This window comes from Chanodichthys erythropterus, chromosome 14 (genome assembly GCF_024489055.1).
Source record: "Chanodichthys erythropterus isolate Z2021 chromosome 14, ASM2448905v1, whole genome shotgun sequence".
In the NCBI taxonomy this organism is placed as follows: Eukaryota; Metazoa; Chordata; class Actinopteri; order Cypriniformes; family Xenocyprididae; genus Chanodichthys; species Chanodichthys erythropterus.
The window spans coordinates 6,976,849-6,999,632 of NC_090234.1; the positions used below are offsets into that span (position 1 = coordinate 6,976,849).

A 22,784-nucleotide genomic window follows, 5' to 3' on the forward strand; every position below is an offset into this window, starting at 1 on the left:
ATTGTAGCGATGCTCTTTGAGTTAAGTCCTCGATCTTCGTGCAGCATGCGTAAACTACATTTAAACCTAGTTCGGGACCCATGTGAGCCAACTCACTAGCATTTTTATCATAATGCACTTGAAAAGAACCTTGAAGCATGTCCGAGGTTAATCGGGTGTTGACACAATGATCCAGAATGCTTCTCGCCAGTCTCTCCCGGGTGCCTCCGGGGTAAGACGGGGGCGCAGTCTTCCTCTGATCCTGACAGTACTTGGCCGTGAAAGTCATAAAGTTCCCACCTGGGTAACAGTTGAAGAACGAGGTCATTATGTCTCTTAAAGCGCCACTTTAAACGGTGAATGATAGCTCGCGTCGCTTGTCTTCATTACTTACTGTACTTTCTGGCTCAACATGTAAATATTGCCTACAACAACGAGGGGAGGAGCCACCCTTTCCTCTGACCAATCGAGAGCGACCCATGTGTCGGCTGGCCTGGGGACTCGAGTAGTGCTCAGTCTATATCGTTAGGCTATATCTCAGTAAGAATAACTGGATGTGATTTAAATTATGGCTTTATATACCCCCTAGTCCCACTCCCAAACATCTTTGCAAGAAATGATTTGCTTTGCTCACAGACTTAAATTATTTTGAATTTTCAGGAGCCAAATTCACAGGCCATTAACAGAAAGGCATTATTCAACTAAAACGCATGAATTACTTTATTGTTATTATTACCACCACATTGAAAGCTAATAGATAATCTAAATTCATCTAATGTTTGATATTTTGTTTTTGGCTTGCATTTCAATATTATGTGCTTTGTTGGAGATTCATAAAAAGTAAGAATAATACAGAATCTAAATGCTTCTCTCATCATTATAGCGTGTGATGAATTGACTGCTTGCTTCTGCGGTTTTTGTCCCTTTTGAGCTGAAGATAGACGCAGCGCATCTGGCTTCTCCCCTCGGAAGACTCGGAACTGCTGTCGAGGAAAATTGTGCACAATCAGTGATTGATGACCTCAAGCTACCAAATACCCATGACAACTGCAGCACTCGAACTACGACTTGCACTATTTTTCTGTAACGTGTTATCGAGCGCCTTTATTTTAAACCGATACAGCAGTGAAATAAAGCCTAATTGGTCACATTTGTTTAGAAATAGACATCGTATCAGTGAGTTGGTTGCTTCTTTCAAAGCCCATAACAAATAATACGAGCCATCGAGCGGTTCAGCTTGCTATCAGAACAGACACAGGTTTGCATGTGAAATCCTAGAGGAAATTAATGCAAAGCGTGATTTTCTGAATCCACGAGACAAACGAGGGATTAAATCCTAATTTTCACATATAAAACAGCCAATGATGATGGTGCTTTAGACCTCGATACACAATGAACTACCTTGCCTGCTAGTCAAATCTATAGGCCTGTTTGTGGGTTTGTATGTCATTGTGTTATGAAAAACGATTACCTAAAATAAGAAGCATCTGGAGCTCTTTTATTTTTTTTAAAAATATTTATTGATGATCTTAGAACATTATCATTCGCTGCATCAAAACAGGCTGACTTCCAGTTGATGTGGTCCAAATGAGCGGAAAAATATCTTGTCCTAATCTCAAACTGCATATAATATTTTTGCCATGTATTATCTATTTATTTTTATTTATATTTCTCAGATTGTACATGTTATTATGAATCATTATGCGGTAATGCAGAAGAGGTAATGTGTAAGGGCTCACATTTATATTATAACTTGTATTTCTTTTTGTGTGTGTGTGTGTCAGAACATAAATTAAATTTTATATGAATATGTAAATGCAAATGTTAAAAATACATATAAAAGCTTTAAAAACACGGATAAAATGATGATCATCAAAGAAATGACTTGCTGATGTCAAGAGGAATAATTTCACTTATTGCGCAACCAACAATTCATTCTAAAAGTGGAAGAAAATTGCTTCCATTATGATGAACAAAACTGCAAAGCCACGAGAAACGAATAATCTAATGTCACATTTGGTAATAAGATACGTTTATTTTCCATTTCAACACATTTTCCTTCTGTGTACCATTGGAAAACTTTGAATCTGTGTTTAGGATGCATTTTTCGTTCCCGGGCCATTTTATTTGTATTTATTTATTTATTTTGGGGCTTTTGTTTAATAGGTCTAGTCGCGATTAAATAGACCGATATTTTATTTAGAACCGATATTGTGGAGAAAAAATATGTCCTTACCCTCAGTGTTTGAGCCTTTGCCGCGCTTCGAGTTCTCTCTCATCCATGCCATGATTGCAGCCAGAGTGTGTTGTCACAGTCTCTCCCAGGACAAAGTTTGGCCTCTTGCAGTTTGAAATGTGTTTCCACAGTTGAGAAAGCAAAAAGCTTTGTTCATAAGGAGCTGGAATCAGTAGCGAGACTGAAAGCGACGAGTTTTTGATTAATGAGCTTTGAAATGCCTCGCTAGGGGGAAGCCAGGAAAGAGCCTATTCTGTTAGAGACGGCTTGCCAGTGCTTACAAAGGCAGTGACGCTTTAGGCTATTCATTACCACATTATAAGGTGCATTTTTAAAATAAATAGACCTATATGTATTAATGTTTGCGTAATGGTGCAGGTTAATGTTATATCAAACTGTTTATAAGACAAAACACTTGCTCTGTATCAGAATTTCGAATATCAGAATGATTAGTAATAATTTAATCTTGAAAATTTGTATATAACAATAGTGCTCAAGAAAAATGCCTGTATTTATATTTAGATCTGCACCAGTTTAGCAAAGGAAGGCATCATATTTATATTTAGGTATTTAGTAAGTAGCCTGTCCAGTGTGAAATGTAGGCTACCAAAAATTAATAATAAATAAAAAAAATAGCTGATCTGTTTCAAATTATATGCTGATGCAATTCTCTTAATATTACCAAATTTGAAATTGCAATGCCTGGTAAGGTATTGTGTATTGTGAACAGCAGTGACACGGGTGCGCGCACATTCACGCGCATCTGGATGGGGGTGAGAGCGAAGGTGCCTCCTTTGTTTACTATCCTTATGTTTCCAAAATGGCGCCTCAGCCTTGTGATTTGGGCGACATCCAAGTTGGAAATCTATTCATATCCACAAACAATATGAAGATTTTAATTTCAATTGATCCTAAATTCTAAATATGAAAATGAAAATAAATTGATGTAGCATTTGCAATTTCATTTGTTTAGCTTAAGCACTTTATTTACAAAATGTTTAACACAATAAAATATAACATTTCCATATCGTTACCATTTCATCATTTTATGCATGGACAGTGCAACTTACAAAATAACATTTATAATGAACGTGAGGATGTGTCGGTATGTGCTGGTGTTTTTTAAGCAACATGGTAACCGTGGCAAGCTAATTAAAGATTGCCAAATTCCCAAATGTAATAATTACAATTTCGAGATTCTTGTTAATTCTTCATTTCACAATATTTTATTACTGAATGAAGAAAGAAATACACCAGTCCCACATTATCACCTTGTTTGCACCAGTTCAACGGCTTCTGCTAAAATAAATTCTACAACTGTTATATAAATATTATACATGAGAAGATAAATAATGTGCAATAAAACGATAAATAATAAATATAATACTCAGTCAATATAAATGTTCGTCATACAATCTTGGAGGAAAATAATAAATATAAATAAAAGAGAAAATAGGAAGAACCCGTGAGAAGAACAGACGACTTAACAAAGACGCAATGGTTCTTTTCCTCTACAAATCCCATTTCTATAAAGATGGATGCCTACACTGTCAAATCTACAGAACTTACCTTCAAGTAATACGTTATGGAAATTGCCCTCATTTTGCCAATTCGGTTCTTCCAAGAACCAAACATCTGACAACAAACAACCGCGTGACTTCAACAGCCAAGAGAAATGGACCACAGCTATTATTAAAAATAATTACAATCATAGCAGTAATAGTAATATCAATAATAATAATAATACAGGATAATACGGTATGTTTCTCTCGGAGTGTAGTTTTATAAATTAGTTTAACTAGTGAGGTAATAAAAAAGCGACATTTGCGCTTAAGCACACGGATGGGATCCTTACAGATGCGTGAGTTTGGGCGCATCCGGCAGCCTTCCCTGAGACGCGTGGTGAGAGCTGAGGTCTGTGTATGTGGGGTGGGGGTCACACGGTCCATGGTGGTGGTTACCCGGAATCTGAGCGGCACAGCTGTAGTCCACACTAGCGGATGAGGGATGGGGAAGATGACCGAGGTTGAACATGGGGCCCGAAGCTGGCATTGAGTCAACGAAGTTTCCGCCGACGTACACAGGGCTACTTTGTAAATTAGCATTAGCAAAGCTGCCGTTCCCCTGCATGCTGTGGTGGTCGTACTCTGTTCCCGGGTACCTTTTCTGTTGCGGTATGCAGCCTCCCAATGGCGCCGTGTAGGCTGCCAAGCCGTACATATTCTGTTGCGGTTTGGCGAATGACGGAGGAGATGGCGCGTCGTAGTTCAGGCTGTTTACGTTCGGAAGCTGACCAGAATATCCAATGTGATTCGAGCCACTTAACGGCGGGCTTCTGTCCGGAGAGTGTCCTAAGGGAGAGTGCATTATGCCTTTAGATTTCTGATCTTTTTTGTACTTCATCCGCCTGTTTTGAAACCAGATCTTTATTTGGCGCTCGGTGAGATTGAGCAGATTAGCCATCTCCACTCTTCTGGGACGGCACAGGTAGCGATTAAAATGAAACTCCTTCTCCAGTTCAACTAGTTGGGCGCTGGTGTAGGCAGTGCGCACTCGCTTCGAGGCAGGGCCAGGTGGACTCTTGTCATCGCAGGTTTCTCCTGAACACAGAGAGCAGAAATGTGCAATGGATTAATTGTGTTACACAGCCTATTACATCACTTAAAGGCCAAAGAGAGAGACAGCCTATTGTAAACAAAAAGAACTAGGTCATAATGATAGTAGCTGTCTGCAAGTGTAGTTATTCATCTTATACTGGGTACAGATAAAACCATTTTCTCATGCCACACACACCTGCAGCTGGGCAGTTGGTGCTTTTCTGCTTTGCGTTTTGGCGGGTCTCCTTCATCCATGGGAAAATTTGCTTGGTGATGACTGGGGTGGCAGTGCTGGAGCCAGTGGTGCTGGGAGATTTCTTTTTTTGTGTAGAGTTGGTGTTAGGGCTGGGTGAGCTGGCTGCTAAAGGAGCAGCCTGCTGCTGCTGCTCGCTGATACTCTCTGGTTGGCTGTTGCCCTGGCTGGCACTTGGTCGCATACAACTTCCATTGATGTCTCCGTTTTTATGTGCTGGTGGCCGGACTGATGTGGTTTGAATGGGGCAGATAGGATTTTGATAGTCATTCTCTATGCTGGAGGATGAGAAGCCCTGGTGCGTAGCACCATATGTATAGGAGTCAGATTTAGGGTACGAATATCCTCCGAAAAGTCCAGCGTTGTCATAATAAGTGGCTTTCTGCATTGTGAAGGTTCAAACTAAGAGAGCCTGTGAACTCCTGTCCAGTTGCATGGACTTGCCAATCACGTGATTGGAGCTTCCCACAGATTTTCCGTCCTTTGACCTGCTGAGAAAGGAAATGAATCAGTTTTAGCAAAGATTTTGTGATTAAACTTGAAACAATCATATATGTGAGATTCCACTGTGGCACTTGAAAACCTCCATGTTTGCATTATACCTTCTCTTTAAAGTCTAAACATCATGAAGGCTAACCAGACCCCACTGCAAATTAAAACAGCCCATAGTGTTTTCACTTTTTAAATATGAGATTAAAATACATTTCTCCCAACTCTGCCATTTCTGGTGTCATATGTCAAGTTATATTCCCTATTCCTTCTAACTTTGTGGATTTCATAAATATTTTTTTTCCCTTCTTAATGCATTTCTTGCTAAAGATGGTGGAATAGTCCAGCTAAGGAAGCAACATAGAAGGAATGCCCCATTCATTCAATATTGCTTCCTTAGCTGGACTATTCCACTTAACATTAATTTCTTATTGTCACCTTATGGACATGCCTTTAGTCAAAACTTATTGCTCTAAAGAACATATGGCCTTCTGCCTCTTTGCAAATCAGGTTGGAAAAGGGGTCTAATTGCACATAGTTTTGCACTGTTGTTTTTTTTAATGATTCAGAATTAAAAAAAAAAAAAAAAAAAAAAAAACAAAAAAAAACACCATTCACCATATCTAAACAGAAATAGATCTCATGTTGTGATCAGCCATATTTCACATAAGGCCTCCCTCCCTCCCTCCCTCTCTCTCTCTGTCTCTCTTCTCTTGACAAGCCAAACCCCTTCATCTTTTCACTTTCAGAACTTTAGGAAAGAATGACACAAGACGGTTAAAGTTTAACTTATGCTAAAAGTGCCCCATTGAGTGAAACGATACGGCAGCAGAAGGAGAATCAGCATTTCTCTTCAAACAATATCCCTTTCTTTTCCGACTCGTTGCTCACTACTAAACATTTTGGGATTTCAAATGTTGTTCAAGCAATACAACATAAAGCATTCTATATATTAAATCTATCCGTATATTTTAAAGAAATATCTCCTCGTAACACAACGGGGGGGAAATTAGATGAGCCGTTGTTTGTCCTTGAATTCTACCTATTTGGAAACTACTTAGAGATTCCGGGTAATGCTTTGATCAGTTCACATTAATAAAGTTCATTGATTGATGTGTGATAAGCTTGATATAACTGGTGGCAGGGCTCCATGCACGCTGTTTCTTGCCCTTCTTTGTGAACATTATACGAAAATACAATATTTATAAAGAAATTACATCATAATCCGAGATATAGATTATAAGAACGCAAAATAAAGAAACAAGTCTAGTCTATATTTGTCCTTTTATCGTAACTGATATATTATTATATTCCGAAGTTTTGGAACTCTCTGAAATACCGGGACTCCCACGAAATTTAAATTGCTGCTTAATCTGTAACAACATGACATGGTAGCTTCGGTTTTAGATTAGGTGAATCACCCAAGAATGCGAACAAGATTAGGTTCGTAGCAAATGTTGGTAGCAAAATCCTTCCACAAACTGAGAGCCCAATGTGCAATACACCACACCAAACAGACGTTCTTTCTTTATTTCTTTATTTCTTTTTTAGTCTTATTCTAAAGATAGGTTTTCACACAAGTGACTTTAGCTCTTGCACAATACAGTAGTTATTAGACGGCCTGAAGCTCCGCACGATACATATCAATGCACCTGTCATTGTAGAGCCCGACAAAATTTATGACTGGCCATGCCACAGCCGTAAATGCCTCACAGAGGGGCGAGAAGAAAAGCACTCCTCAAGACTTGGTACCGTCAGAGGGGTAAAACTCTAAGCGTAGGAGGATGGCTGGGGGCAAGAATGTCCCGCTAAAGCCAGAGCCTTCAGCCCGCCAGTATAAATCCAGCTACTGCAGTTCTTTAACTACTTGTAATGGAACACACTTTTGATCAATTGCACGGATAGTCTTGGATTTGAGTAAAGGATACTCTAAATTAAGAAGAAAGTGCGGATGGGAATATATTTTTTTGTTTTGTTTTGTTTTTGCTTGCTTGCTTGTGTGTTTGTTTGAGATAACATTGCTTTTGCATTTTATACTTTGCCTTAAGTGTCTCGTTTAATGTACTCAATAGCCTGTGTAATGTACTTGAAATTGCATTGGAAAATCCTAGTGAATAATTGTTAACTTAAATTGTTAATTTGTTGTCTAAGCTTCACACGATTTTTAATTTATACAAAAAGCAGTCATTCCGATTTCTGGTCCATAAGTTTTAATGGGCTATGTTTGCAAGCTTTGAAATAAGATGCACAAGACAGTACAAAGCAGGTTATGAGTAATAAATACTATTGTTTAATTTCAGTGCAAATTTAAAATTATAAGATATATCTTACCGCAGTCTGTGGTTTCCTCTCCTCTCTTTCTCCTCAAGCAATCTTCATCATTTATACGGCGACCTAAAGAATAAAAATTATTTAAAATGTTGATAGTTTTTTCCTTCCCGCTCCCGTGTAATTTGTAAAGGCTGCTCTAATTGGTTCTATGCGTTACCGCTGAGTACTTATGTGGCCAACACTTTTACGTTTTCATTTGCAAAATGACAGCTATCGTTAGGTTTTACATTCTGGATGTGAATTCACGGCCATCAGCGATGAGACCACAAATTTATAACATGTTTTACATGAAGTCTCATTTTTTAATGAACGAATTTATTTTGCACCTAGAAGATTAGACCGGTTTTGAGAGCAGTCAAAGCTGCATGAGAGAGAGAGAGAGAGAGAGAGAAAGAAAAAAAACCGACAAAGCGATTTTACACAAAGAGATGCTGGCCAAAATATTTAGCACTCATAAGCCTTTTAGCTGACCTTTGGCTTCCTCTCCAATAACTCACTGATTAATGAACAACGGACGGAAGGGACTCAAGTCACAATGCAATCCACACCACACAACTTTTTCACCGTGATTTTAAAACCAAGCGCGAGCCTGAAGTCGAGATTTTAATCCTCATCCTCTCAGACAGACGACCTGTTCTGTTTCACTCTGAAAATCCTTTCGAAAACACGAGACGAGGACATCACTTTTGAACTAGCCTGTGGGATTAATAATACTATTAATATTAGTGTTATTTGGCGATGGACCGCAACGTTGGCAAATGTAATGAAAACAAGAGAATGCACGTAGCCTGTATTTTAAACTTGTGTGTCATGTTCAAAGTCTTAATGGGATAAATGTAGCGAACAAGTCAGCCGAACATGGTCTGCCTTTATTAGGCGAGCGTGTTTTCGCCCACGCACTCCCACGGTAAGTTTGGTACTCATAATAGAACAATAGGCTGTAAAAATAATGGACTCTGGAGGTCGGTCTGTAAATATACACATTTATTTATTATCTATTACTAATTTGCATGCTATCTCTTTTGTATAATGTGTTTTAAATGCCTATCAATTTAGGCCCTAGTAAATTCTGTAACGGAAATAATGTGTACATTAATGCCAAAAATCCCGTAACATCTCACAAATCAAGTAGAATCGAAAACAAATACGTTTGGGATTGAGCCTCATCGTACTTGTCAGATACTGCAAAATCATGAAGACTGCAAGAAAAGAACTGAATGTTTTGTGAAATGCATATGAAACAATAACTATTTATAAATAGGCTAATCAAAGGCGCTTGTCTGAAAACCTGCTATATATTTGTAATACCATTCATTAAATAGCGCTCAGTTGCAAAACAGGCTGAGACCAAAATAAATTTGAAAACAAAAAAGAAAATGTAATCCTTGAAGGGAATAGTTTATATTAGCATATAGTCTTCAAAGCTAATATTATAAGCCACCATATTAGGTCAGTTTTCAACATCTAGTTTGTCATTGCATAGCATGCTTTTACTTAATGTGGCAAAATAATCAACTTTACATCTTAATTCATTCTTGCATCTTAAATTAATTTTTGTTCTTATATTGCATGCGAAATATGGTTTCCATTCAAAATGTGTGTAATGTTAGAGTGTTTGAATCCCATTAATTTGGTATGAATTACAATCTAAAACAGAGAGACTGGTTTAAATATATGTAAACATGGATGTTTAAAAGAATACCCTAACCCACATTTGTCATGTCTAACATCGCATTGACTATAACACAAATTAAAGTGATTAACGATCTCACAATGTATGACACAGATGTTTTATTCTGTGCATGGCTAACTCAGCTACCAGAATGTATAAAATGAAATATTAACTCTAAAACTGAATTAACCTTTCATGCAAAACCTCAAAAATAGACAAGGTTACGCAAAGCTGTAAACTAGTCTCGCAGTTTTACCTCTATGTCTTCAAATCGTACTTGCTTAGCTGGTAGGCGATGACATTAATAAAGATCAGCTGCTTTGAATGGAATAAATCATATTTTTCGCCGGCCTAATGTAAACCCACGCTTAAAGGTTACGTTTTGCCGTGCAATTGCTTACCTGTGATGTCAATTTATTATATAGCCGTGCTTCTTAGTCTCAATATCTCTCAGTACAGCTGCTCGGATATATCCTTCACCCTTTGTCTATAGACAGTACTGTCTTAAAACTGATCTCGCGCTTTTCCAGGCATTTCCATATACCAATGCAGACAGTATTCCCGAAAGAATGGGAGCCACTCACTCAGCTACCAATAAAAAGCCAAGAAGGTCTTCTTATTCCAAAACGAAATATTACTAGCAATCAACTTCCCATTGGAAAAAAAATGAACGTTTTACAGAGGCAGGATCACCGAACGAGTCGACATTAGTATATTTCGGAAACCTTATCATGACAAATAAAGGCGCTGCCTTAAAATACAAGCATATTTGTTCACGTGATCCGGATCGCAGATTGTCCTGATTGAGACTGCTACTCCAACCAGCTTCACCTCACAAATACATTTTAAAAGCAAGAGCAGTAACATTCCCTCCAGCCGCACATCATTGTACTATGATTTTGCACAAGATCTCAGCCACTGTATCGGAGTGTGTCTTTAAGCCAAAAACTATTGCTGTTAATTATGGCCTTGAAACCCAGTCATAATGAAAGAATAATAATAAAAACAAAAACGTGCTTATGAAGCACAGAAATATATTAGTTTTATCATTACGTTGCCTTTATTTGAAAGACAAATCATTGGATAATCAGCAAATCATTTGATTTTTTTTCTTCATACCACCATGTCTTATTAAATATCTACATTTTTTTTATTTATTTTATTATTATTATTATTATTATTATTGTTATTATTATTTATTTAACGCAGTGTTATGGGCCAGCCGATCAGATCATCTTTGAAAGCAGCAACATTATGAATTTGTCGTCTTATTTAAGATGAATATTATCAGATATAGTTGTTACTTTTTGCTCGCCGTTTTGAAAAGAAATCCGTTTATTACAGGCTGCAAGAAACCACTGAAATATTGTTTGACTATTATGGTTTAGGCAATGACAGCAATGTATGACCTCGTCAGCCAGAGAGATTCATCAAAATCATCCCAAATTCTATATTGTTCTTCTCAAAAAGCAAGAGTGTGTGTGCATTGATCCATATGTGAGTATGAAGTGTAAAAATGGGTACTTTCAATGTCTAGATTTTTACTAGTTGTGCATTTCTGTTTTATTGTGTTTTGTAATTGCTTCTGAAATACATTCAAATTATTATTTGTATTTTTTTACATAACAGAATGTTATTCTAAGAGTGCTTTTTTAAAGAGGTTAAATATAAGACGCTTATGCTATTTGTAATCTCAGTCCGAATGCTTGCTTTATGGTTGTGCTGTATGGATATGAAGCTGGATGGAAAGATGGAGATGAAACGATTGGGAACGCGGCCGAGCGCAGGATTGTCCTGAGGAGAGGATGCGAGTCGTCTCCCCTTGCAGCATATGTTCACGGGCTAATAAAAGTGAAAGATTTACAGTCCACGCCCGGCCCCCAACAGCCTCTCACCCTTTCAGGAATTACTGAGCATGATTTACAACGATGCAGATCACCGTCATCCCTCTCCAACAGCTCCAAACACTTTATGGATAGATCTACGATCACAATGCACCATTACCAAAATCGAGAGGGTATTGTGGGAGTTTTTGACACCAATGAAATGTATTTTTTTTTTTTTTTTTTTTTTTGATAGATGCTTTTTGTAGTTATTTGCTGTTTTGTTAATGTTTGTCGGGATCCAAAATCCACTTATTCAAGCAATACTTCACGTCAATAACTATGTGATGATTTCCAGATAGACTTCTACAATGAATTCAAGCTTGTGTCCTTTTTATCAAACCAAACTCATACGTCTCCACAAATGGTCGCCACTAAATCGAGAAAGAACGGATTATAAATCACAAATAGGCCTTCGTTAAAGCCCTGGCGGCTAAGCAGAAAACACTATCGCACTGGACTTGACATTTTTTATACACAGATGCATCAATATAACATTACATTACTAGTCTGCATTTAATGCTTCAAAAGTAAAAGTGTTGTTACTGAACAGTTTTTATTTAGGCTTATATTGGGAGCTCTTCATGCTGAAGCTATTGAAAAGAGAGAAAAAATCACAATGAGCCTGAAGTTGTTTCAGTCTCTCCGCGAAGACTGAATCAAAGGACACCATTTATCAAAATTCTGACAGATATGTTTATTCGATGTCTCACTGCAAATATTAATCTTAAATGTTTACCTACCGATCTTCCATTGGCTGAAACGCTGTACGAATGTGCAGGTTGCAGTGGTGTGAGATACAGGACCGTTTGGATATTATTTTCTTGGATCTCTTCAGTTTTCAAGTCTGATAGAGTCCTCGCGATTAATGACGATGCCGTGTTTCTAGGGGACGTGCTGCATTAATTATTTAGACAATCACGTGGTCAAACAAAAAAGATACAGAACGGAACCATATACCGAATTCTATCTTGGGATGTCGACAGCGCGGTTTGATTTATCTTAACGGGTTGTCTCGATGGGCGAAGACATTTTCAACGAACAGCTGGAAATCAAAAATGGCCGTTTGAGAGCATTGTGAGAGCGGCGGCAGTAGTCGGTGCAGTGTCATTGCAAATGGAACCGCGTATGGCTCCCATTTATTCTGTTCAGACATCCAGGTCAATACTCAGAGTGCCTTGCCTTACTGAAAGCAAAGCAAAGACAATGGAGAGATCCCCTGCGTGCTTTCACAAGGCTTTTTTAACAAACGATATATATATATATATATATATATATATATATATATATATATATATATATATATATATATATATATATATATATATATATATATATATACATATATATTGTTTGACAAAGCCCAGATGCATATTTGTTTATGTTTTGCCTTTTCAAGCTGAAATAAACTTTACATTTTGTCCTGAAGGTGTGTTGGTGTTCTTATAATCTCTTCTCTCTCTCTCTCTCTCTCTCTCTCTCTAACTCAAGTGTTTTTCATTGCCAATGCATTGGTAATATTACATGAAATGACACACACTTTAACTAGGCTAATATTACAAATATTATACAAATATTTTCTCTCTATCTCTCTCTCGCTACCTCCCCCTCCCCCCACACAAACACTTTTACATGTTTTATAAGGGACCTTTCCATAGACATAATGTTTTTTATACTATACAAACTGTATCTCCTCTCCCGTACCCCTACCCCTAAACCTACCCATCACACAAAACTTTCTGCATTTTTCAAAAACATCATTTAGTATTATTTTTAAGCTTTTTTCTTTTTTTTTTTTCTTCCTCATGGGGACCAAAAAATGTCCCTAAAAGGTCAAAAATTACTGCTATTACTATCATTGTATGGGCATTTGGTCCCCATAAAGTAGGGTTTACCAGGGCCACACACACACACACACACACACATACACTAAACTATCAAAATGGGACCATTGCATAGACTTCTTGTATTTTTACATTGCTACTTAGTTATACTATAACCTAATCATAACCCTCAAACTCCATTTACTTTACTTTTATATTGTTTCAAATGAGGATATCCCCAAAAGGAGGTTTTGGGTGATTTTGTCCGGTTAGCTCACTTCTAGGAACAAATGTATCGATTGCACTTTATTTTATAGTGTCATTGTTACATATGTGACATGTAGTTACTATAGTAATAACTATAAATGATGCACAATTACATGCAACTAAACCAAACCCTAATCCTAACCCAACAGTTATTATTAAGTAACTACTTATTATTAAGTAGTTACTTAATAATACGCAGTACTTAAATGTATAATTACAGTGTAACAAAGACACCTTAAAATAAAGTATAACCAATTTAGCCCCAAAATATACTTAAGTAGGTATACAACAGTGCAGCTAAACGCACGCACAGACCAAACACACACATTTTCAGTGCTGATGGACAACGCTTTTGGAACAAAAACGAATTCAAACTAAGAAGTTTGTTTAATATTTAAATGATAAAACACTGCTGTTATTTATAAATAACCATAGTATTGCTTGCTTAACTCTGTCTAAAGAGAACCTATATGCCTACATGAATGGATATTTTCCGATTTATCAATAAAGCTTTGACATGATATATTTTGCTTGATGAAGCAAAAACACATATGGTGGTTTATTTATGATTTGTAGTTGTGTCATGATCGCAATTAGTGTAACATACCACATTGTTAGGTGCAGCATAACCATGTTTTTTAATGTGTAGGACTAAAATAATTATCTTGTAAGACAATCAAATATTACTACAGAACACACACACGCATTTTTGGTGAATCTGAGTGCAAAAAGCGTCTGAGAGAACCGGCTGAAGGTCCATCAGGTCACGAGTGTAGAGGTCAGCGCTCGCGGCTCAAAAGCGTCTAATGCAACAGAAACTGTGTCCTCTGGATGAACCTGCCCACAAGGCTTTTGTTGAACTTCTGTAAAAATACCTTTTCATGCTCACAACGTGAAGTTTTCAGCGTGAAGACTCCTTCGCAATGCATGTATGTCTCGTGTTTTTGTTTAAGGAGACAAAGACACCACAATGATTGCAGAGAGTCTAAGTTTAATCACTGTTGGAAAACCATTTCCAGACACCAATCCCTTTCGACACCAATCCCTTCTTAAAAAATAACAACGTGTATGAAAGTGCTTGATAAAACGTGTTTTTTCATCTCAAGAGTTTCTAGATTCAAAACAATATGACGCAGTTTGGGTGAAACCTCTCTGCATAATATTTATTTAGTTACTGCAAAATATGCCTGTAGAAAATATGCACAATATACAGAAATATATACATATATATATATAAGAACTTAAAAACTTAAAACGGAATTTGATAATTATGGAACGGATAAGTACGTTCACATAGAACATAAAGCTTTTAACAATTAATAAATAGAAGGTTCAAACATCTTGATAGCTAAACGTGTCTAAAATTCAAAATAAAAAGCTGCTTTTCAAGAATTTCAGGTAATGTCTGGAAGACAGATATAATACTGGCTACTGTTCTTTAATTGTAGCTATGTTGTTTACAAAGATGTCGAGCGGGATTTATAGTGAAGTAAGGCATTGAATATTCGTGTCAAAAAGAAACATTTTTCTCTGGATTAAATATGACATGTTTAAAAGCTTCATTAAACAATTGTAAAACACCAATAACGAAATTCTTAGAAATTACACGAACAAGGTAAAAATTACTTGACTGAAAGAGTCGTTTAGAAAGTAAACCTTTAATGAGGGGCGCACAGTAAGCGAGGTTCAGAAGGAAATTTCTTCAGCTTCTTAATCTACAAATAAATAATTTTCCAAGCAACGATTTTTTTTTTCTTATCATTAACTAATTTTATTTAGTTTTAATTACTTGCACCCACTTGACTTAAGTACAAAAAAACCCTAAGACATTACGTAAATTATTATACGCTGGACATTTCTTTGCTTAAATTCTCTTTAATGATTAAGTTAAGATAAATTGCCGTAAACTTGCCACAATGTTTTTAAAAAGAGTAAAGGGGAGGTTAAAATACAGAGATTTTTAAAATTGTGAATAGTGTCACTAAAAAGAACCATGCTCTCCAAAAAATTTGGCAAGTTTGTGTAAAATAGCGTGAGCTTTCTTAACGTGTTACTGTACCTCGTTGTGGCACGTGAACCATCATTCGATGCCTCATATCCTCTTTGCCTCAGTTGCAAAGGGTTACAATACTGGAAATTGAAATATTCTGAACGCATAGCAGTTTTCACGCTGCATTTAGTCGTAGTGTGTGCTTCTGGTTCTCAGTTTTTGGCACTTGTACCCAACATTTGCTACCATGCAATGTCAAATAAAGCATTGTCTATTACATACAGTTCATCTGTACATCTGGAGGGAGGGAGAGAGATATCCACTTATAAAGTTGTGATCTCTGTCTGGCTGTCCTTCTGAGCGTGTTGTGCATGCTGATTTCCGACTGACGCCGATCTTCCTTTCGTGTTGGGGAGTTTGTGGTCCTTTTTCCATTTCATTCTTCTGTTCTGAAACCAGATTTTAATTTGTCGCTCAGAGAGACAGAGGGTGTGCGCGATCTCAATGCGACGCCGTCTTGTTAGATACCTGTTAAAATGAAACTCCTTTTCTAGTTCGAGAACTTGCTGTCTTGTGTAGGCTGTCCGAGAACGTTTGGGTTCAGGTCCTGTGTAGTCCGGGTTGACTGAGAAAGACAAAAACACACTTGTGTTAAAAAGAGGACCCAAGCATTCAAGTTATTCGCTTCCTAATGTTGATGAACTTTTGCGAAAAATAACTACTTTGATCGAACAAATACTCTGTACTCGTTTAATTTTACTTTCGGCAAAGTTTATAATTAATAAATTATTCAGTTCAAAGCTTTGGGCCAAGTGGACTCTTGGTCCTGCAATAGTGGCCAACACAGCTAGCGGCCTATTTCCTAAGCAATAAAAATTTATGGCTGGTGTAATTGGCGGCCCCTTCAGAGGAGCCCATAAATATTTCACTGAATGATTTTAACTGTGACTAAAACAGCAGAACAGGACCGGCCTACAAGCAGGCAGCAAAGAGATTGAATCTTACCCGTGGTAACGTGCACTTTCTTCATCCATGGATAAACTACAGCAGGCTGCTTGGCTGGTATCCCGTTCTGGCTCTTTGTGTTTTGCTGTTGTCCACAAGTCCTCGGTCCGGATATTTGGACCGCAGGACACTGCTCTGTCTGTGCGGGGAAAGGGCTTGTCTGTTCCTGCACATGACCCCGCGGCTGCACCGATGAGCCCTGGACAGTGTTACAACTGAAGGGCTGTTCAGAGTAGTTTGACCGTGAATAGATTCCGGGATGCTGGAAATCAGTGTCCTGCGACGGACTGTAGTAGCCTGGGCTCTCTTCAGGTATATAGCTGTTCTGAGAATATTCCTCACAAGGAGGAAATTTTGGATCCACATACTTGGAGTTCACCATGTACGAACTCATGGCCATTAATTTCTGAAGGTAGGAAATACTAATTTTTCTCGAGTTGTCTTTTTTTCCTCCCTCCATAAAGCCCTCCTACTTGCTGTCAACTGAATAAAGTTAGGCTACCATGTGACCAGCTTGGCCAATCGAGGTGGAGGGACTTCATCAACTGAGAAGAAGCTGTGCACACCTAGTAGTGAATTTCACAAACTCCACTTTATCTCTCAATTAGGATGGTAACAAATATAATATAAATTTGAATTGATTAAATACCCGGTCTGCATGTGTATGAAGAAGACAGAAAAAAAAAATCTGTTTGTGTATTCAGACCATGTGGTCACGCACATTACCACATGGGAGGATCCCTATTTGATCATATCATATAAAAACATGGATTTGCATCACATTTATGTGCATGAAGCCCATTTGGTAATTTAATATTCAACTAACCTAAATCAAACTCAACCAAGGGATTTTGAGTGGTAAAAAACAAAACAAGACAAAAGATAAAAAAAACGGTCCAAGGCACAAAAAGAGGCACATAAAGCCAGCAGACAATTGATGGAGACCGTCTTTGTCATGTAGAGGTCACTCAGAAGTTACTGGAGTCTCATCATTTCAGCGCTTCTCATCCTTTCAGCTCGCTGTATAGGGCGCCCTGGTTCGCCATCAATGCGCCGTGCCAATCAATAATCAAACACCACATAAAAGAGAAGAACCGCTGGGCAGTTCTGAAGGTAAGACCAGGGAGCAAACATAGGACACGGATGGGCAACGTTTGTTAACATACATGCAAAATATTGCATACTGCTCTCTTATAAGAGGAGTGATTTTATAGACACACATTGAGTATGATTTAAGCACTACATAAAAGGTTAAACGAGACTTATTTCAGTCAGCACAGGTAGAAGTGCCTTCAGCATCACCATGCACTAACTAGAGGCAAGGTTGACTCGACTGATCAAAGCATTTCGTGACAGTTCACCCACATAAACATATTTTGTAATTATATGCGTATCATTTGATGTTCTTCATTGTGGTTCTTCGCCATTTTCCAACGCACATTTAAGCAAGTACATATATTGCCCGTGCATTAGATGGCAAAACATTCAGTGGTCGAACACTGAAAAAAAAAAGAAAAAAAAAGAAGTTTTATTCGAAGTTCTTGCATCGACCATATACTCCCCTAGAATCGAATCTGTGACTGTCATTTCTTTCACACAAATTCGGTTCTACAGGGTATATATAGACGACGGCATGTTTCGCTCAACAAACAAAAATAAATTAATGATAGTAATAAAAAAATCTACATACAATGAAGACGTTATTGCAACGTTATAGCTAAAACATAAAGTGTTTCATAAAATATATTAATTTCCAAGGTTACCGTAAGGTTTGCCTTGATTAAAAAAAAAAAGGTTCAGTGCGTTTTCAATACTTATAACGTTTAACAGGGAACACAAATCTTCAGATAGAGGCCCACAGCTGCATGGGATACTCATATTTGTGACCCTGGACCCCCTGGTCATAAGTCGCACGGGTATATTTGTAACAGTAGCCAACAATATATTGTATGGGTCGAAATGATCAATTTTTTTTTTTTTTTTTTTTTTTGAATGCCAAAAATCATTAGGATATTAAGTAAAGATCATGTTCCATGAAGATGTTTTGTAAATTTCCTACCATATATATATATATATATATATATATATATATATATATATATATATATATATATATATATATATATATATATATATCAAAAATGTATTTTTGTGAGTGGGTATGCATTGCTAAGGACTTCATTTGGACAACTTTAAAATATGATTTTCTCAATATTTAGATTTTTTTGCACCCTCAGATTCCAGATTTTCAAATTTCAGTTGTCTCGCCAAATATTGTCCTATTATAACAAACCATACATCAGTGGAAAGCTTTCCGATTATCTATAAATCAATCAATCAAAAAAAAAAAAAAAAAAAAGACTGGTTTTGTGGTCCAGGGTCACATTTATAAATGTAAAGGTAACCAATCTAACTCATATTCTTTCATTCTGTATCTCTGACAACACAACAAGCAATTGAAACATTCATCCAGGTACAGGATTGAGGGCTTCTGTGCCAGATGCTGTCATGGCAGTCAAATTGATCAGGTAGCCTTAAAACTGTGTGCTGTGAAGAAGCATATAAAGGAAGGCTAAAGGTCGCGAGGTCAAGCCGAATCATTTACAACACACATCACAAAGTTTCATTATTTTTGGTAGGACGACAGCGGTAGCGGAAAAAGGAGAAAAGTTCATGGATAATACATGACCTCCTCTGATAAGCAACTCCTGTGCTCACTCGCGCCCGGTCACCAGAGCCGAGATACAATAAACCTCGGAAACATTAAAAATGTAAGAATCAAGGAATATCTATATTCCTTATTTATATAGTAATAATTATCTTTTCTTTTTTTTTTTTATATCGTTACTTCTTTCAGTTACGTTAACTTCAAGTTATTTCCATTGTCTAAAACAAGCAGATTAAAAAAAAAAAAAAAAAAAAAAAAACATACAAGTCATATGAATGTGCATTCAGATACGTAGCTTGATTTAATTAATTTGATGTCTCTTAATTTTGATGCAATACATTATGCTTTTATAACTTGATGATATAACAGATGATTTAAGCACTTTAGAGCAAAACAAACAAACAAAAAAAAGCTAATGATTTAAAAGAGATGTCAATACTTTATACTTTTTCCAGGCCATTCATGCATGATATTAGCGGTTTAATATTTTAATTAATTTATGTGTGCATTTATATTTACTAAGAATAATCAGAAAATTTGCGTTTTAATACATGTGTATGTTATTTATTTCTGTTAGACAGCGTGACCCGTGTTTCACCTTGCTTTGAGACTCGTTCAGGCGGGTCAAAGCCGAGTTACTGATGAACAAAAGATCGAGAGCCACCGTTTGTCTCTGATTTTAAATTAAAATATCTCCATTTTATATATATGTATAATTCACATGCATGCACATGGGGTTTCCATGATATTAACCGTTTTTATTAACCTATTATTTTCCCCCAACGTTAACCTAGTTAAAGATTTTTTTTATGCAGATGTGTGGATTGAGACGGCCATTTTCTTATTAACCTACATTTTTAAGATTTATTATTTTTAAAAAAATAATTTCAACTCACAAGGGAATTAATCACAGTTTGTCTATCAACGAATGAAAAATATAACCCTTTTCAAACATTTTAATACAAAATACCTTGATTATTCTTAAAAGAATGTACATACATATTTAAAATTTTATAAAGGCTATTAGACTTAAGTTTTATTTTATTTAAAAAAATGATTTAATAAATCGATATTTCACTGAAATGTTATAGTTGGAAAAACAGTGAAGAAATTATGTATTTTATATTTACCTTTAGGCTATAACATGCACATAAAATCGCGCATCTCTGAATTCAGACAATTTCAATCAGGCTTAGATGAACAGGACCTTTTTTTTCTGACGAATCAATTGTATCAGAGATGAAAATGAATGCAAAGTATGAATTAGAGCTAAAATGAGAGTTTCTTTGCTTGGGGGCGCTAGAGAGCTTGTCAATAATACCCAGAAACCCTGCTTATTAATAGAGTTCATTTATAAGTCACGAAAGCGCGTGTATCGACTAACTGAACTCTCTAAAAAGGACAAAATGAGCTACACAACAGGCGCAAATAAGTAACAATAATTTGCAATTTCAAAGCCAAAAAAAACACAAACAAAACAACAACAACAACAAAAAAAAAATTCACGTTAAATTAGTTTCGTCATATTTATAATTATGTTGTAAATAAAAGACAACTCTCAATATAGGCAAATGCGTATTTCACACTTGGAAGAAAATCACATTTAATTAGTAGGCTAATTTACTTTCTCATTATTAACAAATAATGAAAAAGTAAAGCAATTCATTAAAAAAATACTGATGCCTTCGTATAAAAAAATGTGTATTTTACCTTGTTGAAATAATAATAATAATAATAATAATAGCCTAATAATAATAATAATAATAATAATAATAATAATAATAATGTAAAGAAGCTAAGGCCTAAAAAGCAGTCTTTCATAACGTGGCGCCATATCTGCACCAAACCCGGACTACTGCATAACATTTACGTCACCTTCATCATCAGAACCTATTTTTCTCTCTTTAGTTATCCAACCACCCAAACTGCACAACAACACAAGAGGAGTTCACAGAAACGGATCAGTGCTGGTTTGGAGGCTGACTGGTGTATGAGACAACAGTAAACAAACATCATGGCACAATTCAACATTAACACAAGTTCAGCGACACAAGCTTACCTCCGGAAGAAGTCGCGTCGCGTAAAGCGTATCGACGAGTTTGAATATCCATGATCAGAACACGCGTGGAGCCGCTCTCCTCTGCAGCGACACTGGGATCTTTTCTAAACCGTCTGAGCGACCTTTCTAATATACAATGTGAATTATATTTTGGCTTGTCAACTCCCTGGCCATAAAACAAAGTTTAATGGTATCACGTGCTTCCCCACAGCCATTCATGACAGCGCGCGGGTGCCATAAATAATCCTGAAAGTTGCACTTATTCAATAATGGCGATTACTCTGATCTCAGGAGGAAATAAAGACACGGGGTTCAATTCGCATTCAATGCACTCAGAGGGAAAAACACACTGTCGAAAACCAGAGTTTATTTCTTGTATCCTAGTAGATTAATGTTTGCTACTTTATATTTCTTGTGGTAGCCTATTTATAGAATAATATAATTATTAGGTGCAATATTTCTTAACCAATGTGTTGCTTCAGTTTGCAGTTTTTTTTTTTTTTTTTTTCTTCCCCTCTAGGACAAATTAGGTGTTTGTGAAATCTCTGACGTGTGAACTAATGGGAGTGTTTTTTCGACTGTAAATTTAAGGTAAAATTACGTTGAGAGAAAAAAAAAAATAAATAAAAAAAATAAAACATATTAGCGCCATATGGCGGGTTGACGATTTATGCTAAAGTCACACTGAATATGAGCACTGAATATTATAGCATTTACTGGTAAGAGACATGTCCTCACCTCTTTAGCATTTAATTCGGTATTCACATAAATGCATACCTTTATAATTATATTTCACAGGTTATTAAAGTGCATGAAATGTGTAGCCAACATGACTTCAAACTCACATTACAATATATTATCTTGGACAAATGTATATATTTTTATCGTAATATGACCTTAAAACGTAAAACAACTTTATGTCAACACTGAAATGAGTGCACGTGAAAATGAATTAATTAATTTTTTTAAAACATATTAAATAATTCCCACTATTCTCACACAGTTCCTGAAAGTATTAGGTTTACTTCGTTCTAAAAAAAATGAACATTTCTCTCAGTTAATAAGAGAACTGTGTGACTGTAGTGTCACAAGACTGCGACAACCAATCACAGTCGCAGGAAATGACCTCAAGGACAAAGATGCAGATAGCGGACAAGCAAGTCTCAGAGTGTTAGACAACAGCACCGCCTGCCGACCAAAGCAGATATTGCCTAGGTGTTCTGCCCTTATTTTTTTCTTTCGCACAGCTGCTCATACAGAAATAAAGCACTGAAAGAAGTTATTATTATTATTATTTTAGACATAGGCTATACTTCGTATAACACATCACTGTTCATATAATGCATCAATAAATAATACAACTTACATTACTGCCATATTTTACAGAGCATATTTATTATTTAATATTTAAGACTATAGGCCTATTTAATGTAATGTGATCTAGGTTTTAAAATGGCAGAAAGCTCGTTAATTTAAAAGCTAAATTAACGAGAATCTTCTGGTGTAAGCGACTTGAGTACAATGCAGAGCTT

General features: G+C 36.5%; 2 protein-coding genes across 3 annotated transcripts; both read right to left on the bottom strand.

The window, feature by feature from the left end:
• Nucleotides 1-3,925: 3,925 nt before the first annotated feature.
• On the bottom strand, nt 3,926-21,366 carry hoxd3a (homeobox D3a). Its single transcript, XM_067409845.1, has 4 exons — nt 21,253-21,366; nt 7,886-7,948; nt 5,009-5,556; nt 3,926-4,815 (listed from the first exon to the last, which is right to left on the bottom strand). Exons 3-4 carry the CDS (start codon nt 5,451-5,453, stop codon nt 4,067-4,069), a joined length of 1,194 nt encoding a protein of 397 aa, XP_067265946.1. The 5' UTR covers nt 5,454-5,556; nt 7,886-7,948; nt 21,253-21,366; the 3' UTR covers nt 3,926-4,066.
• On the bottom strand, nt 14,633-21,358 carry hoxd4a (homeobox D4a). 2 transcript variants are annotated; one of them, XM_067409848.1, is made up of 3 exons: nt 21,253-21,358; nt 16,526-17,632; nt 14,633-16,145 (listed from the first exon to the last, which is right to left on the bottom strand). In XM_067409848.1, exons 2-3 carry the CDS (start codon nt 16,983-16,985, stop codon nt 15,844-15,846), a joined length of 762 nt encoding a protein of 253 aa, XP_067265949.1. In that variant the 5' UTR covers nt 16,986-17,632; nt 21,253-21,358; the 3' UTR covers nt 14,633-15,843. The 2 variants fall into 2 exon arrangements, with proteins under 2 accessions (XP_067265949.1, XP_067265947.1); XM_067409846.1 differs by lacking the exon at nt 21,253-21,358 and having other exon boundaries at nt 16,526-18,057.
• Nucleotides 21,367-22,784: the final 1,418 nt, after the last annotated feature.